General features: G+C 53.9%; 1 protein-coding gene across 4 annotated transcripts in view; it reads right to left on the bottom strand.

Annotated features, from left to right (window-relative positions):
• The window catches only part of ATP13A3 (ATPase 13A3), a 47,667-nt gene that overhangs the window by 4,478 nt on the left and 21,199 nt on the right, over positions 1-21,990 (bottom strand). For 3 of the 4 annotated variants that reach the window (XM_081910739.1, XM_081910737.1, XM_081910736.1), the window contains exons 12-32: positions 21,598-21,755; positions 20,113-20,301; positions 17,968-18,029; positions 16,652-16,802; positions 15,140-15,256; positions 14,567-14,584; positions 14,309-14,462; positions 14,094-14,214; positions 12,830-12,954; positions 12,083-12,261; positions 11,035-11,157; positions 9,592-9,671; positions 8,021-8,063; positions 7,810-7,919; positions 7,308-7,404; positions 6,802-6,874; positions 6,177-6,354; positions 5,369-5,556; positions 4,429-4,517; positions 1,367-1,447; positions 237-356 (exon numbers count right to left, since the gene is read on the bottom strand). In XM_081910739.1, coding sequence (XP_081766865.1) covers positions 237-356; positions 1,367-1,447; positions 4,429-4,517; positions 5,369-5,556; positions 6,177-6,354; positions 6,802-6,874; positions 7,308-7,404; positions 7,810-7,919; positions 8,021-8,063; positions 9,592-9,671; positions 11,035-11,157; positions 12,083-12,261; positions 12,830-12,954; positions 14,094-14,214; positions 14,309-14,462; positions 14,567-14,584; positions 15,140-15,256; positions 16,652-16,802; positions 17,968-18,029; positions 20,113-20,301; positions 21,598-21,755 — 2,456 coding nt within the window. The remainder of the gene's footprint in view (positions 1-236; positions 357-1,366; positions 1,448-4,428; positions 4,518-5,368; positions 5,557-6,176; positions 6,355-6,801; positions 6,875-7,307; positions 7,405-7,809; positions 7,920-8,020; positions 8,064-9,591; positions 9,672-11,034; positions 11,158-12,082; positions 12,262-12,829; positions 12,955-14,093; positions 14,215-14,308; positions 14,463-14,566; positions 14,585-15,139; positions 15,257-16,651; positions 16,803-17,967; positions 18,030-20,112; positions 20,302-21,597; positions 21,756-21,990) is intronic. The other variant, XM_081910738.1, reaches the window with a different exon arrangement.

Genomic DNA, 21,990 nt, shown 5'->3' with positions numbered 1-21,990 from the left:
GCAGTCCTGGCTCTGTGGGGCTCCAGAGAGGGGTTGGAGCAGGCGCTGTGCTACAACTCCCCCCAGCCAGCGCAGCGTGTCTGGGACTGGTGGGAGCTGTGGGCCAAGGCACCCGGCGGGCCCCGGGGCTGGCAAACTCTGTGGGCCCTCCCGCCCCCCAGCATACAAACCCACCCCGTCCCCAGCCGTGAGGGTGTCATGCGTGGAGAAGGGAGAGTAAAGCACAGTGTTCCAACCTGTGATGGGTGGGAGGAAGAGGAGAAGGAAGAAGAGGAGGAGGAGGAGCCTAGGCGGTTTTCCCCTTGCTTGTCTCGGTGGAAGACAACTTTCCAAAGGATGGTGTCAAGGAGGAAATTCTGTGGTGTGTTCCGGGGAAGAATCAGGAAGAGCAGCCATCATTGCAGGTCAGCGAGAAGAAGGTCACAACAACAGCACAGTCGGGGCAGAAGAAAGCAGCACAAAGGGCTCTCTCTCTCTCTCTCTCTCTCTCTCTCTTGGGGCAGGACTAGCAAACGCTCGGCTCTTGGGAAAGGGGGGGGGGTGCCTGGGTGGGGTCTCTGGCCCAGGCCTCCTTTGAGGAAAGAGGGAAGGACATCAGAAGGGCCTGCTGGATCGGGCCCACGACCCACCTGCCCCAGTATCATCTTCTCACAGTGGCCAACTAAATGGGAAACCTGCAAGTGGGATTGGAGCCCCAGAGCTACACTCTCCCCCTCACTGAGGACCGTGTCCTTGTTTGCACTTCTCCTGACTGATTGGCCTGATGTTTTCCGACAACTGGGCTGACAGAGATCAGGCAGAGATCCGTTCAACGCTTCCATCTGCCAGGGGCTTCCAACTCATGGGGAGGGGCTGGCTGGCTGTTCCCAGTCCCAGAGCGTGGGCAGAACTGGGGCTCTGGCGAAGCCGGGAGTGGGCACAGGGAAGAGCAGCATGTTCTGGGAGGGCAGGAGAAATGTGGTGTGTGGGGCAGGGCCCTGGGGCAATTTCCTGTCACGGTGGCTGCACAGATACGCTAGATGTTTTGGGATCCGGAAGCCAGAGAGAGGTGGGGGCTGACAGATTTCAAGTGCCCTGCTCCCCCCCCCCACACCCTTCTTGAGCAGATAGTGGAGGGCAGAATAATGAAGCAAATACGCAGACGTTACATACTTAAGACACCTCACAGGGTCCACCACCAACACCCACCATCCCAGAACACTGGCACTGACAAAGGAGGGTCTGAAAGAAACACCGCCCCCCTCCCTTCGTGGGGCTTTGTGCAAATCAGGACCCTGCCTGCTGGACTGAGATTTTAAGAAGAAGACACGCAGCCACTGCCTCCAACCTGGCCAGAGAAAACACTCCAAACGCTGCTAGGACTCACCTCCACCAGAAGGGAGACAAAGGCGTTGACGACAACGATGAGGAGAATCCGGACTCGCCACGGATACGGCACGCACACCAGCTGCAAAGCAGAAGAGACACGCGTGTGCAAGCATGAAAAGGGCGAGCAGAGACGATGCACACAATGGAAGGCCCAAGAATCCAGCTTCTGCGCTTCCCTAGGTCCCTAACTTGGGCCCGGCCAAATTTTTACCATCTACTCTTAAAAAATTGTATGACTTCATGGAAAGGCTCCTGGTGGGATCCTGAGCGTGTTCTGAATGTGCAAATGGAGAGAATTGGGGATGATTCTGAGGCCACATGACGACAGCAGGATCCCTCAGGTATTATTTCAAACTACAGTGGTGCCTCGCAAGACGAAATTAATTCGTTCCGCAAGTCTTTTCGTCTTGCGAGTTTTTCGTCTTGCGAAGCACGGTTTCCCATAGGAATGCATTAAATAATAATAATAATAATAATAATTTATTATTTATAGCCCGCCCATCTGGCTGGGCCCCCCCAGCCACTCTGGGCGGCTTCCATAGAAACCAGGAAACACTAAAATATCATACATTAAAAACTTCCCTGAACAGGGCTGCCTTAAGATGTTTTCTGAATGTCAAGTAGTTGTTTATCGTTTTGACATCTGCTGGGAGGGCGTTCCACAGGGCGGGCGCCACTACCGAAAAGGCCCTCTGCCTGGTTCCCTGTAGCTTTGCTTCTCGCAATGAGGGAACCGCCAGAAGGCCCTCGGCACTGGACCTCAGCGTCCGGGCAGAACGATGGGGGTGGAGACGCTCCTTCAGGTATACTGGGCCGAGGCCGTTTAGGGCTTTAAAGGTCAACACCAACACTTTGAATTGTGCTCGGAAACGTACTGGGAGCCAATGTAGGTCTTTCAAGACCGGTGTTATGTGGTCTCGGCGGCCGCCCCCAGTCACCAGTCTAGCTGCCGCATTCTGGATTAGCTGTAGTTTCCGAGTCACCTTCAAAGGTAGCCCCACGTAGAGCGCATTGCAGTAGTCCAATCGGGAGATAACTAGAGCCTGCACTACTCTGGCGAGACAGTCTGCGGGCAGGTAGGGTCTCAGCCTGCGTACCAGGTGGAGTTGGTAGACAGCTGCCCTGGATACAGAATTGACCTGTGCCTCCATGGACAGCTGTGAGTCCAAAATGACTCCCAGGCTACGCACCTGGTCCTTCAGGGGCACAGTTACCCTATTCAGGACCAGGGAGTCCTCCACACCAGCCCGCCCCCTGTCCCCCAAAAACAGTACTTCTGTCTTGTCAGGATTCAGCCTCAATCCATTAGCCGCCATCCATCCTCCAACCGCCTCCAGGCACTCACACAGGACCTTCACCGCCTTCACTGGTTCTGATTTGAAAGAGAGGTAGAGCTGGGTATCATCTGCATATTGATGGACACCCAGTCCAAACCCCCTGATGATCTCTCCCAGCGGCTTCATATAGATGTTAAAAAGCATGGGGGAGAGGACGGAACCCTGAGGTACCCAACAAGTGAGGGCCCAAGGGTCTGAGCACTCATCCCCCACCACCACTTTCTGAACACGGCCCAGGAGGAAGGAGCGGAACCACTGTATGACAGTGCCCCCAGCTCCCAGCCCCTCTAGACGGTCCAGAAGGATGTTATGGTCGATTGTATCAAAGGCCGCTGAGAGATCCAGCAGAACTAGGAAACAACTCTCACCTTTGTCCCTAGCTCGCCGGAGATCATCAACCAGTGCGACCAAGGCAGTTTCGGTCCCATGATGAGGCCTGAACCCCGATTGGAAGGGATCCAAATGGTCAATTAATCAATTAATGCGTTCCTATGGAAACCGAACCGCCTTCAGACCAGGTCTGGGGACAGTCTGTCCCCCGACCTCTTCTGAAGGCTGGCGGGGGCGAAAGTCTTTGCTTCCCCCCCCGCCTGCCTTCCCGGGACATCGGAGACTTTTCCGCTGTCCGGGGCGATCTTAAAATGCTGGCGGGCGGCAGCGCTGCCGCCCGCCAGCATTTTAAAATCGCCCCGGGACAGCGGAGGAATTCTCCGCTGTCCCGGGGCGATTTAAAAGCCCCCAGGAAGGCAGGCAGGGGGACAAAGACTTTTGCCCCCCGCCCGCCTTCGGAAGAGGTCCTGGACCTCTTCCGAAGGCGGGCGGGGGACAAAAGTCTTTGCTCCCCCCTGCCTGCCTTTCCGGGAGAGCGGGAAGGCAGCGCTGCCTTTTCCGCTCTCCTGGAAAGGCAGGCAGGGGGGAGCAAAGACTTTCGCCCCCGCCGGCCTTCCTGGACCTCTTCTGAAGTCCGGAGGGGGGGGGGGAAAGGCTTTGCTCCCCACCGCCAGCATTTAAAAGAGGTCCCCGAGATTTCCCTATGGGCTTTCGTCTTGCGATGCAAGCCCATAGGGAAAATCGTCTAGCGAAGCGTCGCAAAAACCGAAAAACCCTTTCGTCTTGCGGGTTTTTCGTCTTGCGAGGCATTCGTCTTGCGGGGCACCACTGTAGGACTTAAGTCTTAAGAGATGTTTGGCAGGAGAAAACATCCCCAAGAGTAAGATTACACCGTTTTCTCGCATTAGCTTAGAAAGCACTCCCGGGCGGATGATTTTCTAAATTTCTAATGATGTGTGGACTCAAGTGGGAGAGACTAATATACATTCACACGCTGCCTCAGACCACCCCATAACTGCTTCGGCTCTTTATAAAGATCTCTCACAGAAGTGAGCCTTTACATGGCAGGTTGTGACACAGTCACTGCCGCATGGAGGAACTGGAAAGCCAGCAGGGACAGATGTCTTGGGGTGGGGGGTTCTGTAAGGCCTCTAAGGAGCAGCTGGTCCCTCATTCACACAAAGGGGTTGATCTGATTCTGCAGGGAGAAGATATTCCTGATGCAGGCAAAGTCTCAGATGGCGTTACTGTAAAAACCGCCAAAGATCCAATAGCAATGGGGTTTCACTGCCCCACCCTGGGGAGCGACTGGGAGCTCTTTGCGCTGCCCTGGGGGGGGGGAGGCCCTGGGCTTGGCACCGGGGAATGGAAGGGCGGCCTCTTCTGGGCTTACCTCAAGGAACCAGTCGATGGGCGGCAGGGGATGCAGCAGGACGAAAAGGACAAAGGCATACAGAACGATCACAGAGATAACGAAGAGATCTGCAGGGGAGGGAGAAGGAGGAGAAGAGAGAGACCTTTGAGCATGCAAAGCCCTGCAGTCTCGCTTGGCAAAACTATCTCCTTGTGCCGTCATTTGGAGGCTGTGAGGTTGCATCTCCCAGAGCCCATTCCCAATCCTGACCCCCTCTGAGCCAAGGAGCCCCCCCCCTGCCACTGCCAGCCCTGGAGCCCCCCTCTCCCTCACTGCCCAACCAGAATCTTCCCAGAACACCCACCACTGTGTAGAAGAGCCCCCTCCATGAGAGGTCTGGAGGGTGGCAACACGAGAACGGGCCTTTTCTGCAGTGGCTCCCCACTGGTGGGCTGCTCCTCCCTATTTCTCTTTAGACGCCAGGAGAAAAAAATACTCTGTAACCAGGCCTTTAGTCTGTATCTGTGGCCTCTTAGATGTGGTGTTCTTAATGTATTAGATTTCCTGCCCCCCTTGCTTCTAATGTATCTATGTGGAGTCTTGGCTGGCTGGAGGTTGCTGTTTTTTGCCTTTGACAAGATAACATACACAATAATACACAATATATAAGAGAGAAGGGTCTTTTGACAGGCCCTTTAATAGCTCCTTTCTGCCCCTCTAATCCCAGGCATGTTCTGCCCTTCTCCTGCAAGCAATTCCGCCAGCAGAGAGGCAAGAGCCCAACTGCTTCTCTCTCTCCAGGGCAGGGGGCATCAAAGAATGGCAGCACCTCCTCTGCCAGGAAGCTGAACCCCACGGAAGGTGAGGGCGCCTGCAGGAAATGCCCCCCTACAGAGCCCCCTCCCATCCTGCTTGCCCATCAGCGCTGCTCTGGCTCGGGGCCCCTTCTCCCTCCAAGGCCAAACTCTGGCACACGTACAGTTTTTGTAGCAAGGCTGCCTGAAGGGCCTCCCTTTGGAAAAGGCCACAGCGACAATGAGGTACTGGAAGCTGGAGATGAAGAAGACCGTCGTGTTCTCGTAGTTCCTGATGTTGTGCTCGTCGTGGAGGGTCTTGTTCTTGTGCTGAGAGGCGTTGGCAAAGGGACCCCTAGAAACATTGCAGGCGCTGCAAAACCCAAGTGGGGGGGGGGAGGAATTAGTGTGTATATATTTATATATATATACTCTTCATCTGTAAGAACTCAGATCATTGAGTGTGGCAGCAGCTGCCCTCTGGAACTCCCTGCCTACGGAGATCAAACAGGCGCCTCTGTTGGACTCTGAACCATCTTGTTTAGACAAGTCTGTCCAGATGCCTGGAAAGTTGTGGTCATTTTAATCTGTTTGAGTATTTTAAATCAGAGGTCCACTCCTCCGTTATCTTCTGAGACAGACTACCATGGAGTGAGTGAGTGAGTGAGTGAGTGAGTGAGTCTGTCTGTCTGTCTGTCTGTCGAAATAAATAAATAAATAAATAAATAAATAAATAAATAAATAAATGTTTTTTCTCTTTCTGTAAACCACTTTGAGGCTTTTTCTTATATATACAATCAAGGGGTACATAAATTTTATGAAATAAGAAATAAACAAAATTAAGAGGCAGACGCTTTTGAGATGGTTCCTCCTGGAGCACCCCCCCCCCCACATGCTCCATCACCAAAAGGGCAGGTGGGGTCCCACAGATTCCAAAGGGAAACTCTCCTGCCCCCGCCATGGCCCCAGACGTGGCCCCCCGGGGCAACTTACTCTGAGTGAGGGGTCCAGGTCTCATACCAGGGCTGCTGCCTGGCCCACAGGAAGCCCAGGGTCTGGAAGCCAAGGCAGATGAGGATCTGGGAGAGGACGGAGCAGAGCAGGGGAGCCGAGATGAGGCCGGAGGGCGGTCTCTGCGCCACAAGCTCCTTCCAGGCAGGATTCAGGCTCACTGCGGAGAGAGGAGGAGCTGAGACCCAGAGGGAGAACCAACACACAGCCACCAAGCAAAGCTCTGCACCAAGTAAACCAGGCAAACTCAGGAGCACAGAGCTGCTCATTCTGCACAAGGCTACCTGCCGGGGGGGGGGCGCTGGAAAGAGCTATGGTGATGCGTAGAAACTTGAATTTTGAAGCCCCCCCTTTCCCCCTGAAACTACACACCAGAATTGGGCAAGGAGTCGGGATTCTGGGTTTGGGATCTACAGCTGCAAAATCGCTTGTTGCCTCCCCCTTTCTAAGGGTATCACTTGTTTCCTGTGCATCAGCTTTACAATGAATTCTGCAGGACTCCCAACTCTGCAAGCTGCTCGGGCTGGTGAAGGAGAGAGGCCTGCCGGCCAAAGCTGCCCCAGAAAGGGAGGGGGGCCTTGGAGGAGGCGGGGAGAAGGATACTCACTGGTGAAGACCACCACCAGAATTATTGCAAGATCAATGAAGAGGAACTGGAAATCTCCCAGGTTGCTCTGGATCTGCAAAGGAACCGCAAGGGGGGTTTCAGAGGGGATGGAAGTAGGTTTCTTTTATGCCCTGAAGGCCAGCTAAAAAGCTTCTCGGAAGCTCGGGGGCTCACGTCCCACCTCCACCAGGAACCTACTCAGAGGCCTTCTGCAAGGTGATTTCCCCCCAACCCATTTCATCACCTGCCATGAAGCATTCCTGGTTGAAATGGAGATGAGAGAGAAGCAAAGAATGCCACAGACTTTGCACAAGGGAAAGATGGCTGTGAAACTCTCCCTCCTGTTCCTCACCTGTTCAGGGCCTATCAGGTGAGAGTGGAGGAGGGAAGGAGGTGGGAGCTTGTGCCTCAGAGCCAATCAAAGGGAGAGGAGGACAGCTTCACAGACACACTCAATGTTGTGAAGCCCCACCATGGGGGGGGGGGGCGGGGACTCAAATACTCACAGAATACAGCAGGGTGACGCTGACGTACTGGATAATACTGTACAAAGCCATGAATTTGAACACACAGAAGGAGGTTATTAAAGCAGCCCGGCCTTCCCTGTGAAGAGAAAGAAATCCACATGGCGAAATCCAGGCGAGTCAAGAACTGCATACCTGAGACCAGGTAAGAGCTTAGGAAGAACTTCCTGGTGGGCAGGAGAATGGACTCCCTGGAAAGGCAGGACTCTCCTTCGCCGGAGGTTTCTAAACAGGAGCTGGGTGCCCACCTGTCAAGGATCCTGCAGCCGCACTGATATTCTTCTTAAACTGGACACAGGACCCCCAGTGGGCCTTGACCACCCGTGGCTATTCTGTGCTGGGATTCGGTTGCTGCTGCCGCCCTTCACCCTGACCTGGCATTCTTCCTCCACCAGGCCCTCCTCTTGGCTGGCACCCCCACCTCTCAGGGAGGGGGGCAGCTGTGCCCAGGTGGGACCTGAAAGACCCTCCAAGCGGCCCTTACCTGATCAGGCTTGGCACGCAGGAGATGCTGGGCGTCCGGGAGGTGAAGGGAGACGCCACAGAGGCCTCCAGCTCCGAAAGGGAAATGCCACCATGCGCCCTCTTCAGTGCCTGCCCAGTCGCAAACGGAGCAGAAAGGAAAGGGTTAATTGTTCCGGTGCAGCGAATGAGCCGCGGATGAGAATTGCGTGGAAACGGAAGAGGCTACTCACCCCGCAGTCGTTTGCCCCGTCGCCACACATGCCCACGTAGTAACTGCAAGAGCAGAGAGAGGGAGAGCATGAGAAGGCAAGAGGAATCTGCTACACCAGCCCAAGGCAGCCCACCCCTCCTCACAAGGGCCTCAATGGGAAACCCGCAAGCTGGAGCCCAGAACAAGAGCAACTGGTAGCCCTCTCCATGAATCTGCCTCATCCTCCGGTGGGAGGGAGTTCCATAGTTTCACCATGCGTTGTGTGAAGAAGCAAGGGAGAGCCAGGACCCCGCAGCGCCCGCTTCTGCTGCCTGGCGAATCAGGGCCTGGGAATCCTGATCTGCAGCAAAGATGGTGCCAGGGCATTACTCTCAGTGGGAAGAAATCACCACTGTTGGCTGTGATGAAGAAGCAGGGCTGCCTGGCATCGTTGGGTGAGGGGCAGCCGGGCAGCCAGAGATGGTCAGGAGGAAGAGCGCTGGTGCCCCCTAGAGCGAGAGAGAGAGAGAGGTCTCCACGCTGCTCCAGGCTCCCACAAAGCCAGGCAAGGGGGCACGGCTGCTTGGCACAGCCACTGCCAGAGCAACAGGCCTTCTCTGCAACACAGGCCGGGACGCAAGGCCCCCAGACCCCCCCTTCACAGCGTTGGAGGGGGCCAAAAAGTATAACATTATGCATGGCATTGAGAAAGTGGACAGAGACGAGTTTTCTCCTTCTGTCCAATGAAGCCGAATGCTGGAGGATTCAGAACACGGCACAGACTTAAACTATGGAACTCACTTCCCCCCGGAGGCAGCGATGGCTGCCAATCTCAATGGCATCTGGGTGGCTGCTGAGAGAAGAGGACGCTGGACTGGCTGGGTCACCAGCCTCATCCTGGAGGCTCTCACTACGCTCTCAAGGAGCTGAGCTGAATGTGGCTTCTGACATCACTTCCACAGCAAGTTCCAGTTCACAAAATGTCATCTAATGCTTTGGGTAATGACTCATTCAGTAAGAAGCTGAAACTTGGAAGCGTTTTCCCCAAGAGGGCTGGGCTGCTGTGCCCATCAGAGGGCGCCAGAGAGCTCTGCATGGCATCAAGACCACGTGCTGGTGGTGGGCAAGATGTTCTGCCTGACCCTTCTGACTCGAGAAAGACCCCCCGGCCCTCTTCTTCGCATTGCACTTGTCCAGGGGAGAGCAGATCCAGCTTGGCTCCCCCCGCCCCCCAGAGACAGGACACAACAACTCAGGGGGCAGGCACTGTGGGGAAGGGCAGGGGCAGATTCTTAAAAAGTGGCCCTTTAGTGCCAAGAGGACTGGCCAGCCGGCCCCCAAGTGAGCTGAAGCTTGATCCCCGACTGGGAAGAGGTCAGGGGTGTGGCCTGGGCTGACCTCTGGAGACTGGCTCCTGGCTCCCTGGCCCAGAGGGCAGGGGTAATACCCCAAACTCGGCGCGTGGTTTCTCCCTGCAGGGCAACCCTCACCTTTAAACCAGAGAACTGCGGCTTCGGCGTTTTAAGAAGCTTTGGGGCTGCCTGAAGAGTCGGGTCAAAGCAGCAGCAAGAGCAGCAGCAGCAGCAGCGTCAAAATTAGAGGGGTACTTACTCTACGTTTTGCAAAGCCTCCACCAGCTGGGTTTTCTGGTCCGGTGCCATGCGGGCAAACACTGTGCCATGCAACACAAGCTGAAAAACAGGGGAGGTGGGCTCTCAGCAACATAATTAAAATGGGGGGGGCAGAGACGGAGCATTTCGAGGGCAGGGACACATTTCACACTCTGGGAAACTCCTGCAATGCACACCCCTGGTGCCTCCAAAGGAGATCGCTGGGGAAAGTGCAGAGAAGGAGAACCAAAACTATTCCAGGGAGGAAAGTCTAAGGCATTTCCGTTGAGGGAAAGAGAGTCTCTGTGGGGTGTAGAGGCTGGAGGGTCAGGCTAGGACCTGGGGGACCAGCCACTGCCTCTCAACCTAGCCCACCTCACAGGGTTGTTGTATTAATTTTTGTTTGGGGGGAGGAAGGACATGTGCCATATAAATAATAAAATAGTGATTACTATTTCTGAAGGCAGTCCTGTATAGGGAAGTTTTTTATGTTTGATGTTTTATTGTGTTTTTAATATTTTGTTGGGAGCCTCCCAGAGTGGGCAGCATATAAATAGTAAAATTATTCTTATTATTTCTTTCATTTCTACCCCACCCATTTTCCAAGGAGCTCAAGGTGGCTTCTTATTCTTATTCTTATTCCTATTTCCTCCTTGGGGGAAAAGGTGGAACAGAAATAAATAAATGAATGAATGAGGAACTCTGGGCTGGCCAATGCAATGGGGCTGGCAGGAGACTCAGGAGGGAGAAGAGGAATTTCCTACATGCAAAATGCACCATGGACTTGTAGATGTTGCTGCCACAGGCCAGCCGGCGGCTTAGTTGCGTGGCTTTTTAAAGAGTGAGACAAACTGGGGGTGGGAGGTGGCTATCAGTGGCTACTGGTCAACACGGCTATTCAGTGGCAAGCCACACAGGAGGTCTGGCAAGTGTGTTGTTGTGAAGCAACCGCTTCGCCTGGAAGCTTCCTGGAAGTTTCTAGAATAGGGGGCACATGGTGGAGACATGGGAACTTCAGTTTTTTATGCAGAAGGGTTAGCTTATTCTTAGCAGCTCCCAAACTTAAACTTTGCCTTTTAGTTAGGAAACATGAACTTGGTTAGCATTCAGCTCTGGTTACACAGCCAAGACGGCTGTCAGAGCAATACTGCGGTTCATGCGACGCTGCAATGGGCAGAAACAGCAGAACAGAGCTCTCAAAAGCTCCTGCTCATCCTGGGAGGAAACAGAATATTAAATGTTCTTCTGCAAAAGTCATCATCTCATCTGTTTTTTTTCTATTTGAGACATCAGAAAAGTGGGGGGAGCAGGGAAAATGCCCCCATGACAGAGTGAAATAGGAAGTTAGAAGAGACGTTTCATGATTCTCCTCCCGCTCATCTCCCAGCGATGGGAGTTTTGCCCCTGACTCTGGCCCCCCCCGAGAGCTGCTCCAGATACAGACCTTTGGGACGAGGTCCTGGAAATGCTCCTGGATGACAGCAAAGGACTTCCCGTTCATCGCAAAGTGGTACTTGGTCACGTGGGGGTCCTCGAGTCTCTCGGGGGGCAATTTGATGGGGATATCCTGCGACAAAACAGCAACGGTCATCAGCTAGCAGGCTCACCTGAGAAACGGCTGCCAATTTCCTCGGGCAAACAGCTAAGCAATGCTACGAGGAACACCTTTCGAAAAGGAAAAGCTGCAAGGGCCACCTTAAAAGAGGCCTTCCACCTTCGTCCTCCAGGCAGGAGGGAATGTCTCTTCAGAGTGGCCCCGGTGTGGAAAGCACTGCCCGCCTCCCTTCCAAGGAGTCAAACCAGTGCCTTCCCCGCTCAGAATGCGCTCCATGTGGGACATCCTTTGCGCTGGAGCCGGAAGCTGCCGCCCGTGCTGAATGCTGCAGAACCATTGCTGTCAGGAGGGAGGCCCTGTCTGCAGAGAACCCCGGGGCTCAGAGGTCTGCCCTGGCTGCCCATTTGCTACTGGGCCAAGTTCACGGCATTACGATTAGCATAGAAGGCCCTTCACAACTTGGGACCAGTTCACCTATGAGATGGCCTGACCCCACATGCGCCCCCTCGAGCGGCCTGACCCACAGACCTGGCAGCTCTACCGGGGCACCTTAGACTTAGTTTGCACTTGAAAGAAACCGATCATTTCGTCTGGCAGCTCCTACACTTTGGACCTCCTCAGGCAGACGCCTTCACTGGACTAAAAACATCCTTGCTTAGGCAAGCCTACCCAGATATACTTAGAAAGCTGATCACATTTTCATCTTGTTCTAACTTTTTGTACATTTTAAAGTACTGCTGCATTTTTTTCTTGATCTTTTGGTCTGTTTGTTTTTTGTAAACTTCTTTGAGTTCTTTTTACAATCATGCTGTGTTTAAATGTTGTGGAATAAATGAATGAATAAATAACGTTGGGCTGCAAGCGAGCACAGTATGGGTTGGGTGGGGGAGAGAACAGCAAACCCCCCCCCCCATGACCGGCAGAGCTCTGCCGTTACCTCTGAGTTAATGGCTGGTGGGGAATCGGTGCCTTTGGCGAGGGCATCTGCGTAATGCCAGTTGATCCTGGCGGTCTGTCCGTCCTTGGGGGGCAGGGCTTCAGCAATGATCACCTTTTCTTGAGGTAGAATCATCCCACAGTCCCTGGCCACAGAGATGGCCGTCAGCATGTTGTCACCTGCGGAGAAAAAGCACAGCATGATTCGCTGGGCCTCGGTTTCCGCTCCTGGCCAGCCCTTCCTTGCCCTTCTCATTCTTCGCGCTCTGCCATCCCCCCCGCCTTCTGGATAAGCTGTTTCCTCATTTCCGTTTGCAATCTCGAAGGATCACAAAACTGCAAAGCTGAAAGGGACCTGGGGGACATCTATCCCAACCCGCCGCAATGCAGGTATCACAGGAAAGGAACCGCTGACAGGTGGCCGTCCAACCTCTGCTCTTCAGAAGGTTGCTCCATTCATCTCAGTGTAACACCTCTCTCTGGACTAGACAGCCCTGCTCAGCGGCTGCACAAGGACCGCCTCCACCCCACCTGCTTCTGCCTTTGTAGACAGAAGAAGATGGAGATGCTTGGGGAGGGGGGCGGAGGGGCTCTGAGTCTGGCTAGGGGAGGGGGCCACCCAGGGAGCTCAGCTGCAGGGGGCTGCACTGGAATAGAAACTCCAGCAGCAGCAGCAACATCATCAACAACAAGAAGAACACAGAGGCCCTGGCAGCCCAAAATGGCTTCATAAGAGCAGCTCACCAACCTGTCACCATGACTGTGCGGATATTGGCTTTGTGCAGAACTTCAAGCACAGCTGGGGTTTCTTGCTTGAGCTTATTCTGCATGACAATTAAACCCAGGAAATCCATGTTGCCCTCAATGGCATCTCTGCAGCAAAACGGGGGGGGGGAGAGAAAGGGGGGAATGTAGACAAACACCATTAGGAAAACTACAGTTCCCCCCAGAACCTGATGCACTGCAAGGAAAAAGTCACTCCAGGGACACTTTGCAAAGGGCCAACACATTATTCATGGCAGCAAAATCCTGCGCAGCCCACAAACAGCTCCAAAGGCTCCGTCCAAACTGGGTGAAAAGGCAGTAAAACTGCACTTGTTACTATTTATTATTATTATTATTATTATTATTATTATTACTGAATTCCCTTTTACATGCATCTCATTGTGATCCACAAGTATATCATAAGATTTAAAAATAAAAAGGCAGTTAAAAAAATAGTATCACCACCCTAAAGACTCAGAAACAATACAAAAGTGGCAGAGACCTTTTCATGAGCTAGACAAGGTGGACAGAACAAACATGTCTCCCGTTGTTTCTGAAGAGGGTTCCACAGACCAGGGGCAGGTGCATCGGAAAGCCCCCCTCCCAGCTACTGCAAAATGGGACTCTGCCACGTTAGGTCTTTCAAGGACAGACCTTCCCCCACGGGACCCGATGGCCGAGGGAAAAGGAGGTCCCTTAAGGAACCTGCGCAGGGACTTGCGTCCTAAATCCCCAAACCTTGAACTTGGCCTAGAAGTGGATGGGCCGGGGGTGTGAATCCCACAAGCAGGGCGTTATGCAAAGCAGTGTTGCCCGCCAATGCCTGAGGCCGAGCCTTGTGGTGGCTCTTGAGAAAGGCAACACCACGGGCAGCAGGAGCCACAAGGAGGTTCAAGAAAGACTTCCTTGCAAAAGGCACAAATCACTCAAGACTAGCTTAGGCGTCTTTCAAAAACTGAATTAACTGGACAAATTGGTGGGAAACAGCTCTGTTGGTGGCTTTTTGGTTAAAAGCGAAATCTCAGGGATCAGAGGCTGCCCACAAGGTGCTTGGGAAGGTGTAAAGGGGAAGAAGAGCCAGGCCTGGAGGGACCAGGGCTAAGAGCCCAAAGGAAGAGTGTTTGAAGAGGCCTCCTGTGACCCACCACAGGGCTGGGAAGTCACATGGCTTCAAATGGGCACCTGCCCCCGCTCACTCCCAGCGCTCCTGCCAGGCGGGACTGCGTTGCTCTGGGATGCCAACTTACCGAGCGACATTCTGGACTTTGTGCCAGGTCAGCTTGGATTCCAGCCTTCTGTGAGCAAGGGCAATGACACGGAAGCCCTGCCTGGTGTACTCCTCCAACACCCTCTCAAAATCCACCGGCACTGGAAGGGGATTGGAAGGAAAGGGATCAGAAGAAGCCCCTTTCAAGTGAAGGTTGGGGGGGGGGAAGGAGGAAGGAGCCCTCTCTCCCTTTACCTGTCTCTTGCTTGCACAGTCCGGCAACCACCTCCGGAGCCCCTTTGGCGTAGGCATCCATCCTCTTCTGCCCGAGGGCTCTGGCCACCACACACATCCGTTGCAGAGCGGAGGAAAAGGGAAACTGCCGCACGATGCCAATCTCGTAACTGGCCTAACCGAGCGAGAGGAAGGGGGGAGTCAGGGCCTGCACAGGCGGGGAGAGGAAGGGAAGGGGGCAGAAAGGGAAGCGGGGGGGGAGGGAGAGAGAACACTCACCGAAAGTTCAAAGAGCTCCTGCAAAGGGGGTGGGAGGAGAGGGGACAGAAAAAATAAAATCATTACTATCTGCAATAATGATGATGATGATGATGATGATGATAATAATAATAATAATAATAATAATAATAATAATAATAATAATAATTTATTTACACCCTGCCCATCTGGCTGGCTTTCCCCAGCCACTCTGGGCGGCTTCCAACAAAACACTAAAATACAATAACCTATTAAACATTAAAGGGGACAACAGCTTTCCAGAAGAATGAGAAGGCAGCTCGGCTCCTCCAGCGTTGGACGCTCAAAGCAGCTTCCTGTCAGCTGCCCAAATGCCCAACCAGCATTTCCCCAGCCCCCCCCCCCCAATATCTTCCAAGCATGGGGTTCCTCTGAGAGACATCTATAGGGAAAGGCCCACCCCCCTCAACAAGGCCCACCCCCCTCGACAACGACTGGTCAGCCGTGTGACAACAGGCCACAGGTCTGCTGGGCGACTGCAGCTCCCTGGCCAAGGCAGGCCTCCGGCTCCAGGGAGGAGGGGGCAAGGTGGGGGAAAGCTCTGCGCAGAACTACCATTTCCTTGTCAGCTGCTGGTTTGGGGTCGGGAAGAAGCTGCTTGGGTGGCTGGACCACGGTGGGCATGATGCGGTTGTGGAGGGCGGTTTCCTCCTCCGTCGCTTCTTCAAGAATCTGAAGGAAGAAGAAGAAAAAGAGTTTGGATTTGATATCCCACTTTATCACTACCCTAAGGAGTCTCAAAGCGGCTAACATTCTCCTTTCCCTTCCTGCCCCACAACAACCACTCTGTGAGGTGGGTGGGGCTGAGAGACTTCAGAGAAGTGTGACTGGCCCAAGGTCACCCAGCAGCTGCATGTGGAGGAGCAGAGACACAAACCCGGTTCCCCAGATTACAAATCTACCACTCTTAACCACTACACCACACTGGCTCTGAAGGAAGGAAGCGCATGTGTGAGAGATGCCCTCTTCCAAGTGGGAGGAGCATAAGAGAGGAGCCCAGCCAGATCAGGCCCCCCAGGGGGGACCCCCAACCGCCTCCCGGCCAGCATCCTGTTCTGGCCCAGCAGGTGCCTCTTTGGGAAATCTGCAAGCAGCGAGCCGAGCCCAAGAGCCTCTCTCTCTCCCTGCAGGGGTTTCCAGCACCCGGGATTCCAAAGCACCGTGGAGGCAGAGCAGAGCCATCCTGGCTGGGAGCCAGCAATCCCCTTCCTCCGTGTCATGGTCCAATCCTCTTTTAAAGCCATCCCAAGTTGGTGGCATCACTCCCTCCGGTGGGAGGGAGTTCCACAGTCTAACTCTGTGCTGCGTGAAGAAAGTGTCGGCATGCAGAGGGTCACAAGGCCAGCTGGCTAGCCGCAGCTGGATCGTCTCCTTCCAGCCGTCCCACTGCAAAGACCCACCTGCCTCTGCTCTGATGTAAATCAGCAACCCGGGCTTCAAAGCCAGGGCACACTATACCAGCAGAGTGAACTGCGCACACAGAACAGGCGTGAGGCTTGTGGAAGCATACCACAACTACGGATGTATTCATCATAAATCAGGACAAAGAAACACGTCATCTCTCTCTTTGTCTTTGCAGCGAGACAGGGAAAAGCAAAAGCTATACACCCAACGGAAGTTCCCAGCAAGCTGTGCTGCTATGTAAACAGACATGTGACATGCAACAGTTCCATGTCTGCAACTGAAGGTGGAATGGAATTTTCCAACAGAACGTCCCTTTCCTCTTGCCAGATGGAACAACCCACCACTTCCTCCCACTGTGTGCTGCTCGGCGGGTTCCCCCGACCCCCCCCCAGGTAGGTGTGGGAGCCCACTTCCTTAAGGTGAATCCCACCCTATGGCCTTTCAGGGGTGGAATCAATGGCTTGGGAGGCCCTGCTGCCTTGCAAAACTTCATGCATCCCAAGAAGTGGACCGCAAGGAGAACTGGCTGCATATTTATTCATTTTACCTACATCTTGCCTCTTAGCCACAGACATACACTTAAAACCCATGCCTCATTTGCACCTGTGGAGTCTGAAACCCCAAACCAAACTGCAGGCAATAGGAGAACTGCCAGCTTCTCACCCATCCAGTGGCTTCAAACATCTTCAAGTCAAGCGGATCTCCTGAAAGGACTCCATCGATTTTGGTCAGGGAGTGACAGGTTGCCATGCAGGCAATGAAAGGCGACTTGACGAGGCTCTCGCTGCAGGCGCTTTGCTCTGGCAAGAGGAAACTAGATGCCGAAAAAGAAGAGGATTGGGAAGACAGCGTCATTCACAAGCCAGGTGAGCTAGTTCTGGGAAGTTCTCTCCCTAGGCCTCCAGACTAGACCAATAGAAAAGCCAAATTCCACTCAGCAAAAAAGCTGGATAAATTCTATCTGGAACCAACATTTGCAAGGGCACCAGCTGAACTTGAGACCACCAGAAGAGCCTGCAGGATCAGGCAAAGGAGGCCCACATTCTCTGGCATCCTGCTCTCACAGGGGCCAGGCAGAAGGATTTAAGCACAGGAGCAGCACCCTCCCCTCCTGCAGCTTCCAGGAACTGAGCATTAGAGAGGAGTTCAGTTGCCGAGATTTCTGGGGCCGCCACACCCTCAGTTCCACAGACTCATCTCCGGTGCCCCCTACCCTATAAAAAGCATGATTCCCACTAAGGAAGAGATGGACACCGTAAAATTTGTAAGAGTAACAATTAATTGCCCATTTATTCAAAATCCATCTAAAGCTATACAGTTCAATCAAGTCAACCAAACTGATGAACTTGATCTAGGGTTGCCAGCTTTCCAGGGTCTGAGAGTCATTTGCACCTCCAGCCGCTTAGCGCCCCCTAGGGAATCCCACCCCAGGAGGTCCTGCCAGCCCCTAGGGGCACCGCTGGTTTAGATGCAAGGGGCCATGGGCTGGCAAGAGGAGGCCTTTTCTGCAGTGGCTCCCCACTTGTGAGATGCTCTCCCCAGGGAGGCTTGCCTGGAGTCTTCACTACATATCTAGGAGCAAGGTGAACATGTTTGTATTCTCCCGGGCCTTGGGCTGGTTAAATAATCTATGGCTTTTTAATTGTGGGGTTTTTTGGCCGGGAGGGGGGGTTGCTTTTTTGTTACTACATTACATATTCTGTGTATTCATTTTGTTTTTTTATGTTGCAAACTGCCTTGTATCCTGCAACTTCAAGGGAGGGCTGCAAGCCCCTCCGAACAGGGGCTCCCCTGGCATCCTCCGATGGGCAGCCCTGGCACCTGGCAGAGCAGAGCAGGACCAGCTGAGGAGCCTGGGAGAGGAACTGGGTGCTTGCCAAGAGGAGAGCACACAGGGTCCCTTTTGGTTTGGCCTGATGGCCCTATTTTAACAGTAAGAAAGCCCCCAAGGCGGACGACGTTCCACAGAAGCAGCTTACCGAGCATTTTCAACCCTCTGGATTCCCCAGAGATCCAGGCCGTCTTCGGTAAGGGTGCCTGTCTGTGGAGGAGAGAAGGAACACGTGAAAAGCAGAGCCAGAAATACTGAGCAGTCTTTGGCCACTGGCCTAAGCACAGGGAGCGCAGTCTCAATATGCGTCTAGAGGCACTGGACTAACCCCAAGGGAGCAGGCCGACCTGGAAACCAGAAGGGAGCCCCTGGCCCTGTGCGCTAACCAGCGGGAGGCCAAAAGAGAAGGAAGAGGGGAGCTTCTGCAAATACTTCTTCACCTTCCTCACACCTCCGTTTCAATTATTTTCGTACCCGCTGCAAGGCTGTGAAACTACTAGCCAGGACCCTCGGAGGGGAGGGAGCCAGACAGACGCCCCTCTGCCCCAGTCAAGTTTAGAGGGATCACATTCTATGCCCAGGAATCACCCTGTGCCAAGAGCAGTGGCTGCATTTCCAAATGCTGGCCCTGTGCAACTACAGAAGGCCAAGAGCAGGACTGCGGCAAAGGTCTTGCCGCCTGGCACCGGTGGGCAGTGAATGTGTCAGCCTGGCAAGGCCTGCCCCTCCCTCCCACCCCTAAAGCAGCAGCAGTGGGTGGAAGGGAGAGGTTCTGCAGAGCAGAAGGGAAGGCTTTCCTTGACATCGCCGGCCTCGCCCCAGGCAACCTGCCCAGCTCTAAGCCCCTCAGAACACGCAAGTGCAATTCATTAAAATTAATTAGCCTTGCGTAAGAAGAGCCAGAGGAATTCAAGCTCCCTGCAGGATTTGCTTTCCAAGGCCCGTTCCCCCCAGTGAACCCTCCCTCATCTCCTACCCCTCAGCTCGCTTTGTTGTTTTTTCCTAAATCAAAGGAGGTCTGTGATCAGCTCTGGAGGAAAAACAATTTTAGAAACAAAAAGCAAGGCATTCAGAGATTAGAGGGCCTGGCTGCTCAGGCTTTGTTTTGACCCTGCAGGGAAGGGGTGCAGGGCAGGATCACCGGGCCCTGGAAAAAAACCAAAAAGTAAAAATAAAGCCATGCTTTTGTGGCTATAATAGTCTCAGAGGAGGAGTCATCAAAGAGTTTTACAAAAGCACCAAAAACCTTTCCCTCTACGCTGTGCCACTTCAAACTCCGCTGTTCTTCCCCCCCAGCAAAAAGGAAGATGGCTCTGTGGTCTCTCCGTCCTCCTCCTCCCACTCCGTCTGCGCGCTCAAGCGGAATGAAGGATTGGGCTTAAAGGGGAAGAGGAGAAAGCCAAACACCTGCAGTCCCCAGGGAAAAGGGAGGGCTGTTTCTGAGTGACTGCATACGTAGCAACCCCCCCCCCCCCCGAGGCAAGCTCACGCGGATGCAGCGGGGAAGGAGCGCTTGCGCTGCAGAGGGTCAGTCTAGATGGCCCTTGGGGTCCCTTCCCACGCTGCCATTCTACATGCAACAGCTATTCAGGCTCTTATTGGCTGTTTCTTCTGCTTAGGCTCCTCCCCTCCAGTCGCCTACAGCAGCCATCCCAGAGGTGGTCACGGGCCTGCAGGGCCTCTCCACCAGAGACCAGCAACTTCTCCTTCCTTCCTCCCTTTCCAACTGGGCATGGCAAGAGCTCCACTGAAAAGCCTTTTCTGCCCACCAGCAGCTTCACAGAACACCCACCTCAGCAAAGCCAGGCATCTACAGGCTGTGAGGGAATCTGGGCCCTGGCCAAAGACATGCACGAAGGAATTCTTCACTGGGTGACGTCAGAATTCCCTGGCTACTTTCTGCACAAGCTTCCCAAAAAGTTATCAACACTCTCCTGATGCTTATTAAAAGATTTTCACATCTGTTGGGCAATGAAGCTGAAGAAACCCTTCTAATCCCCGCCCAACACAAGTGCGTTCTCTCTGTGACTTGCTTCTTTGCAGGTATCTTACTGAATGAATCTCCTGCCCAGAACCTTCCTGAGGGGCACTAAGCAAGGAGAAAAACGCCAGGGTCCAACATTTGCCCCTTCCTGGGTCTGGCCTCAGCTCAGGACAATGCACCCGTCTGCGTCGTTCCGCAAAACTGAGCATCACAAGCCCCCCTTGAAGTCTGTGACAGGATCTCAGAAGCCTCATCCTGAACTCAGCTCAGAATTTCTCAAGTAAAAATGGTTGGGCAAATGATCTGCACCTTGTCAAAGCACACGAGGTTCAGCTGGCCGCAAATGTTGATCCTCTGAGGGCTGATGCAGAAGATGCCAATCTTCCTCAGCCGCCGTTGTGCGTAAACGATCCCCGCCGTCATGGCGGCAGGAAGAGCGGGTGGCACCGTGATGGTGATGATGTCCAGAGACTCGATGATGATGATGTCGGCCGAGACCTGTGAGAGGAGAGGAGGAAGATGAGTGAGAGCAGGGGCCAGCAGAGGGGGCCGGTCCACTGTCCCTCAGACCTTGTGGGGGGCCAGACTATTATTTTTTTTGGGGGGGAGAACGAATTCCTACGCCCCACAAATAACCCAGAGATGCATTTTTAATAAAAGGACACATTCTACGCATGTAAAAACACACTGATTCCTGGACCGTCCCCGGGCCGGATTTAGAAGGCAATTGGGCCACATCCGGCCCCCGGGCCTTAGTTTGCCTACCCACAAGTGAGAGGGTCACTCACTGCTGGCTGCCCAGAGGCCAGGCTGGCTCCAGTTCAGCCAGCCCTTCAAATGCTTGCGCTGAGAGATTCCTGCAGCAGGTGCTGTGGGAAGAACCCACCTCTTTCGCCAGAGGCATTTCCGAGAAAGGCTTTTGCGTTGCCTTTGGACACCCGCAGCCTGCTGATCTAGCAGCACCGTTTCACCCAGGCAAGACCTTGTACCAGGGGAAGGAGGGGAACTGGGAGCTGGGATGGGGAGCATTCCTCTAAGCGTGGAATGTCCCAAAACCAGGCAGCTGCTGGCACAAAGGCCCCCCCCCCGCCCCCGCCACAGGTCCTGTGGAAGCACTATCTGCCGGAGCAGACAAGCAGCTATGCAAACCTGGGAGAAGGCTGTTTCCCATGCTCCTGAGATGCAGGTTTTGCAACAAGCATTGCGCACACCGCAGCCATCCGAGGGCCAGGGGCTGTAGCACTGCTTTCTGGTACAGTGGAACATTGGTTCTAGAACTGAATCCATTCTGGGAGTCCATTCACCTCCCGAAACCATTCAAAAAGCAAGGCATGACTTCTGATTGGCTGCAGGAGCTTCCTGTACACAAGTGGAACCTGCATTGGACGTTCAGCTTCTGAAAAACGTTCGCAAACCAGAACACTTCTGGGTTTGCAGCCTTTGAGAGCTGTTTTGTTTTTGTTCAGGAACCAAGGTACCACCATATTTCAAAAGGAAGCTCTAGCAAAACTAACAACTGACAATCCATGCTGAACACAACCAAGTGGGAACTACGTGAGTCGGCAATTTCCTCAGAGAGCTTTCCGGATTGGGTCAAGAAGACCACGCGGCAGGCAGGTGTGCTGCATGTGGGGCTGGGCAAGGGGAAAGAACAAGCCACGTCCCCAGACAGCTTCACCTGGGCGTTTGCCCAGATGCGGCTCTGCCCAGAGACCGTGAAGGAGGAGGGGGGCTGAAGCGACCGGCCCCCCTCCCAGCCTGTGATGGAGACGAAAGGGGTGGGACTCCTCCTACCTTGTGGAGAATGCTGATGACGATGGTGTAGAGGAAGCCGACCCCTGCCACCCCGACCAGGCAGAGCAGGAACATGTAGGCATCTCGGTAGAGCTTGAAATCCGTTGGCTTTGGATACAGGATGGAGCGGACCAGCTGCCCTTTAGAAGTGCTGAAGCCTAGGAGGAAGCAAGGAGGCTTTCAAAGACGGGATCAGAAGCACAAACCTACAAGTCCCAAGAAAACCAAGGCAGCATTTTTTTATGACCGCCTCGAGGCCGGCTGGCCAGGCAGCAGAAGCCCCTGCTATAGCGGCAGCAAAGCCCACCTTTGAGGACAAGAAAGTCACTCAGAACCACAACGGAGCAGAAAGGGCTTCATCAATGGAGACATGCAGATCTTCCAAAGGTGAGC

This window comes from Podarcis melisellensis (genome assembly GCF_964234715.1).
Source record: "Podarcis melisellensis genome assembly, chromosome: 5".
NCBI classification, from domain to species: Eukaryota; Metazoa; Chordata; class Lepidosauria; order Squamata; family Lacertidae; genus Podarcis; species Podarcis melisellensis.
Note: the sequence above shows the minus strand (reverse complement) of the source record. Positions and strands in the feature narration are given on the sequence as shown.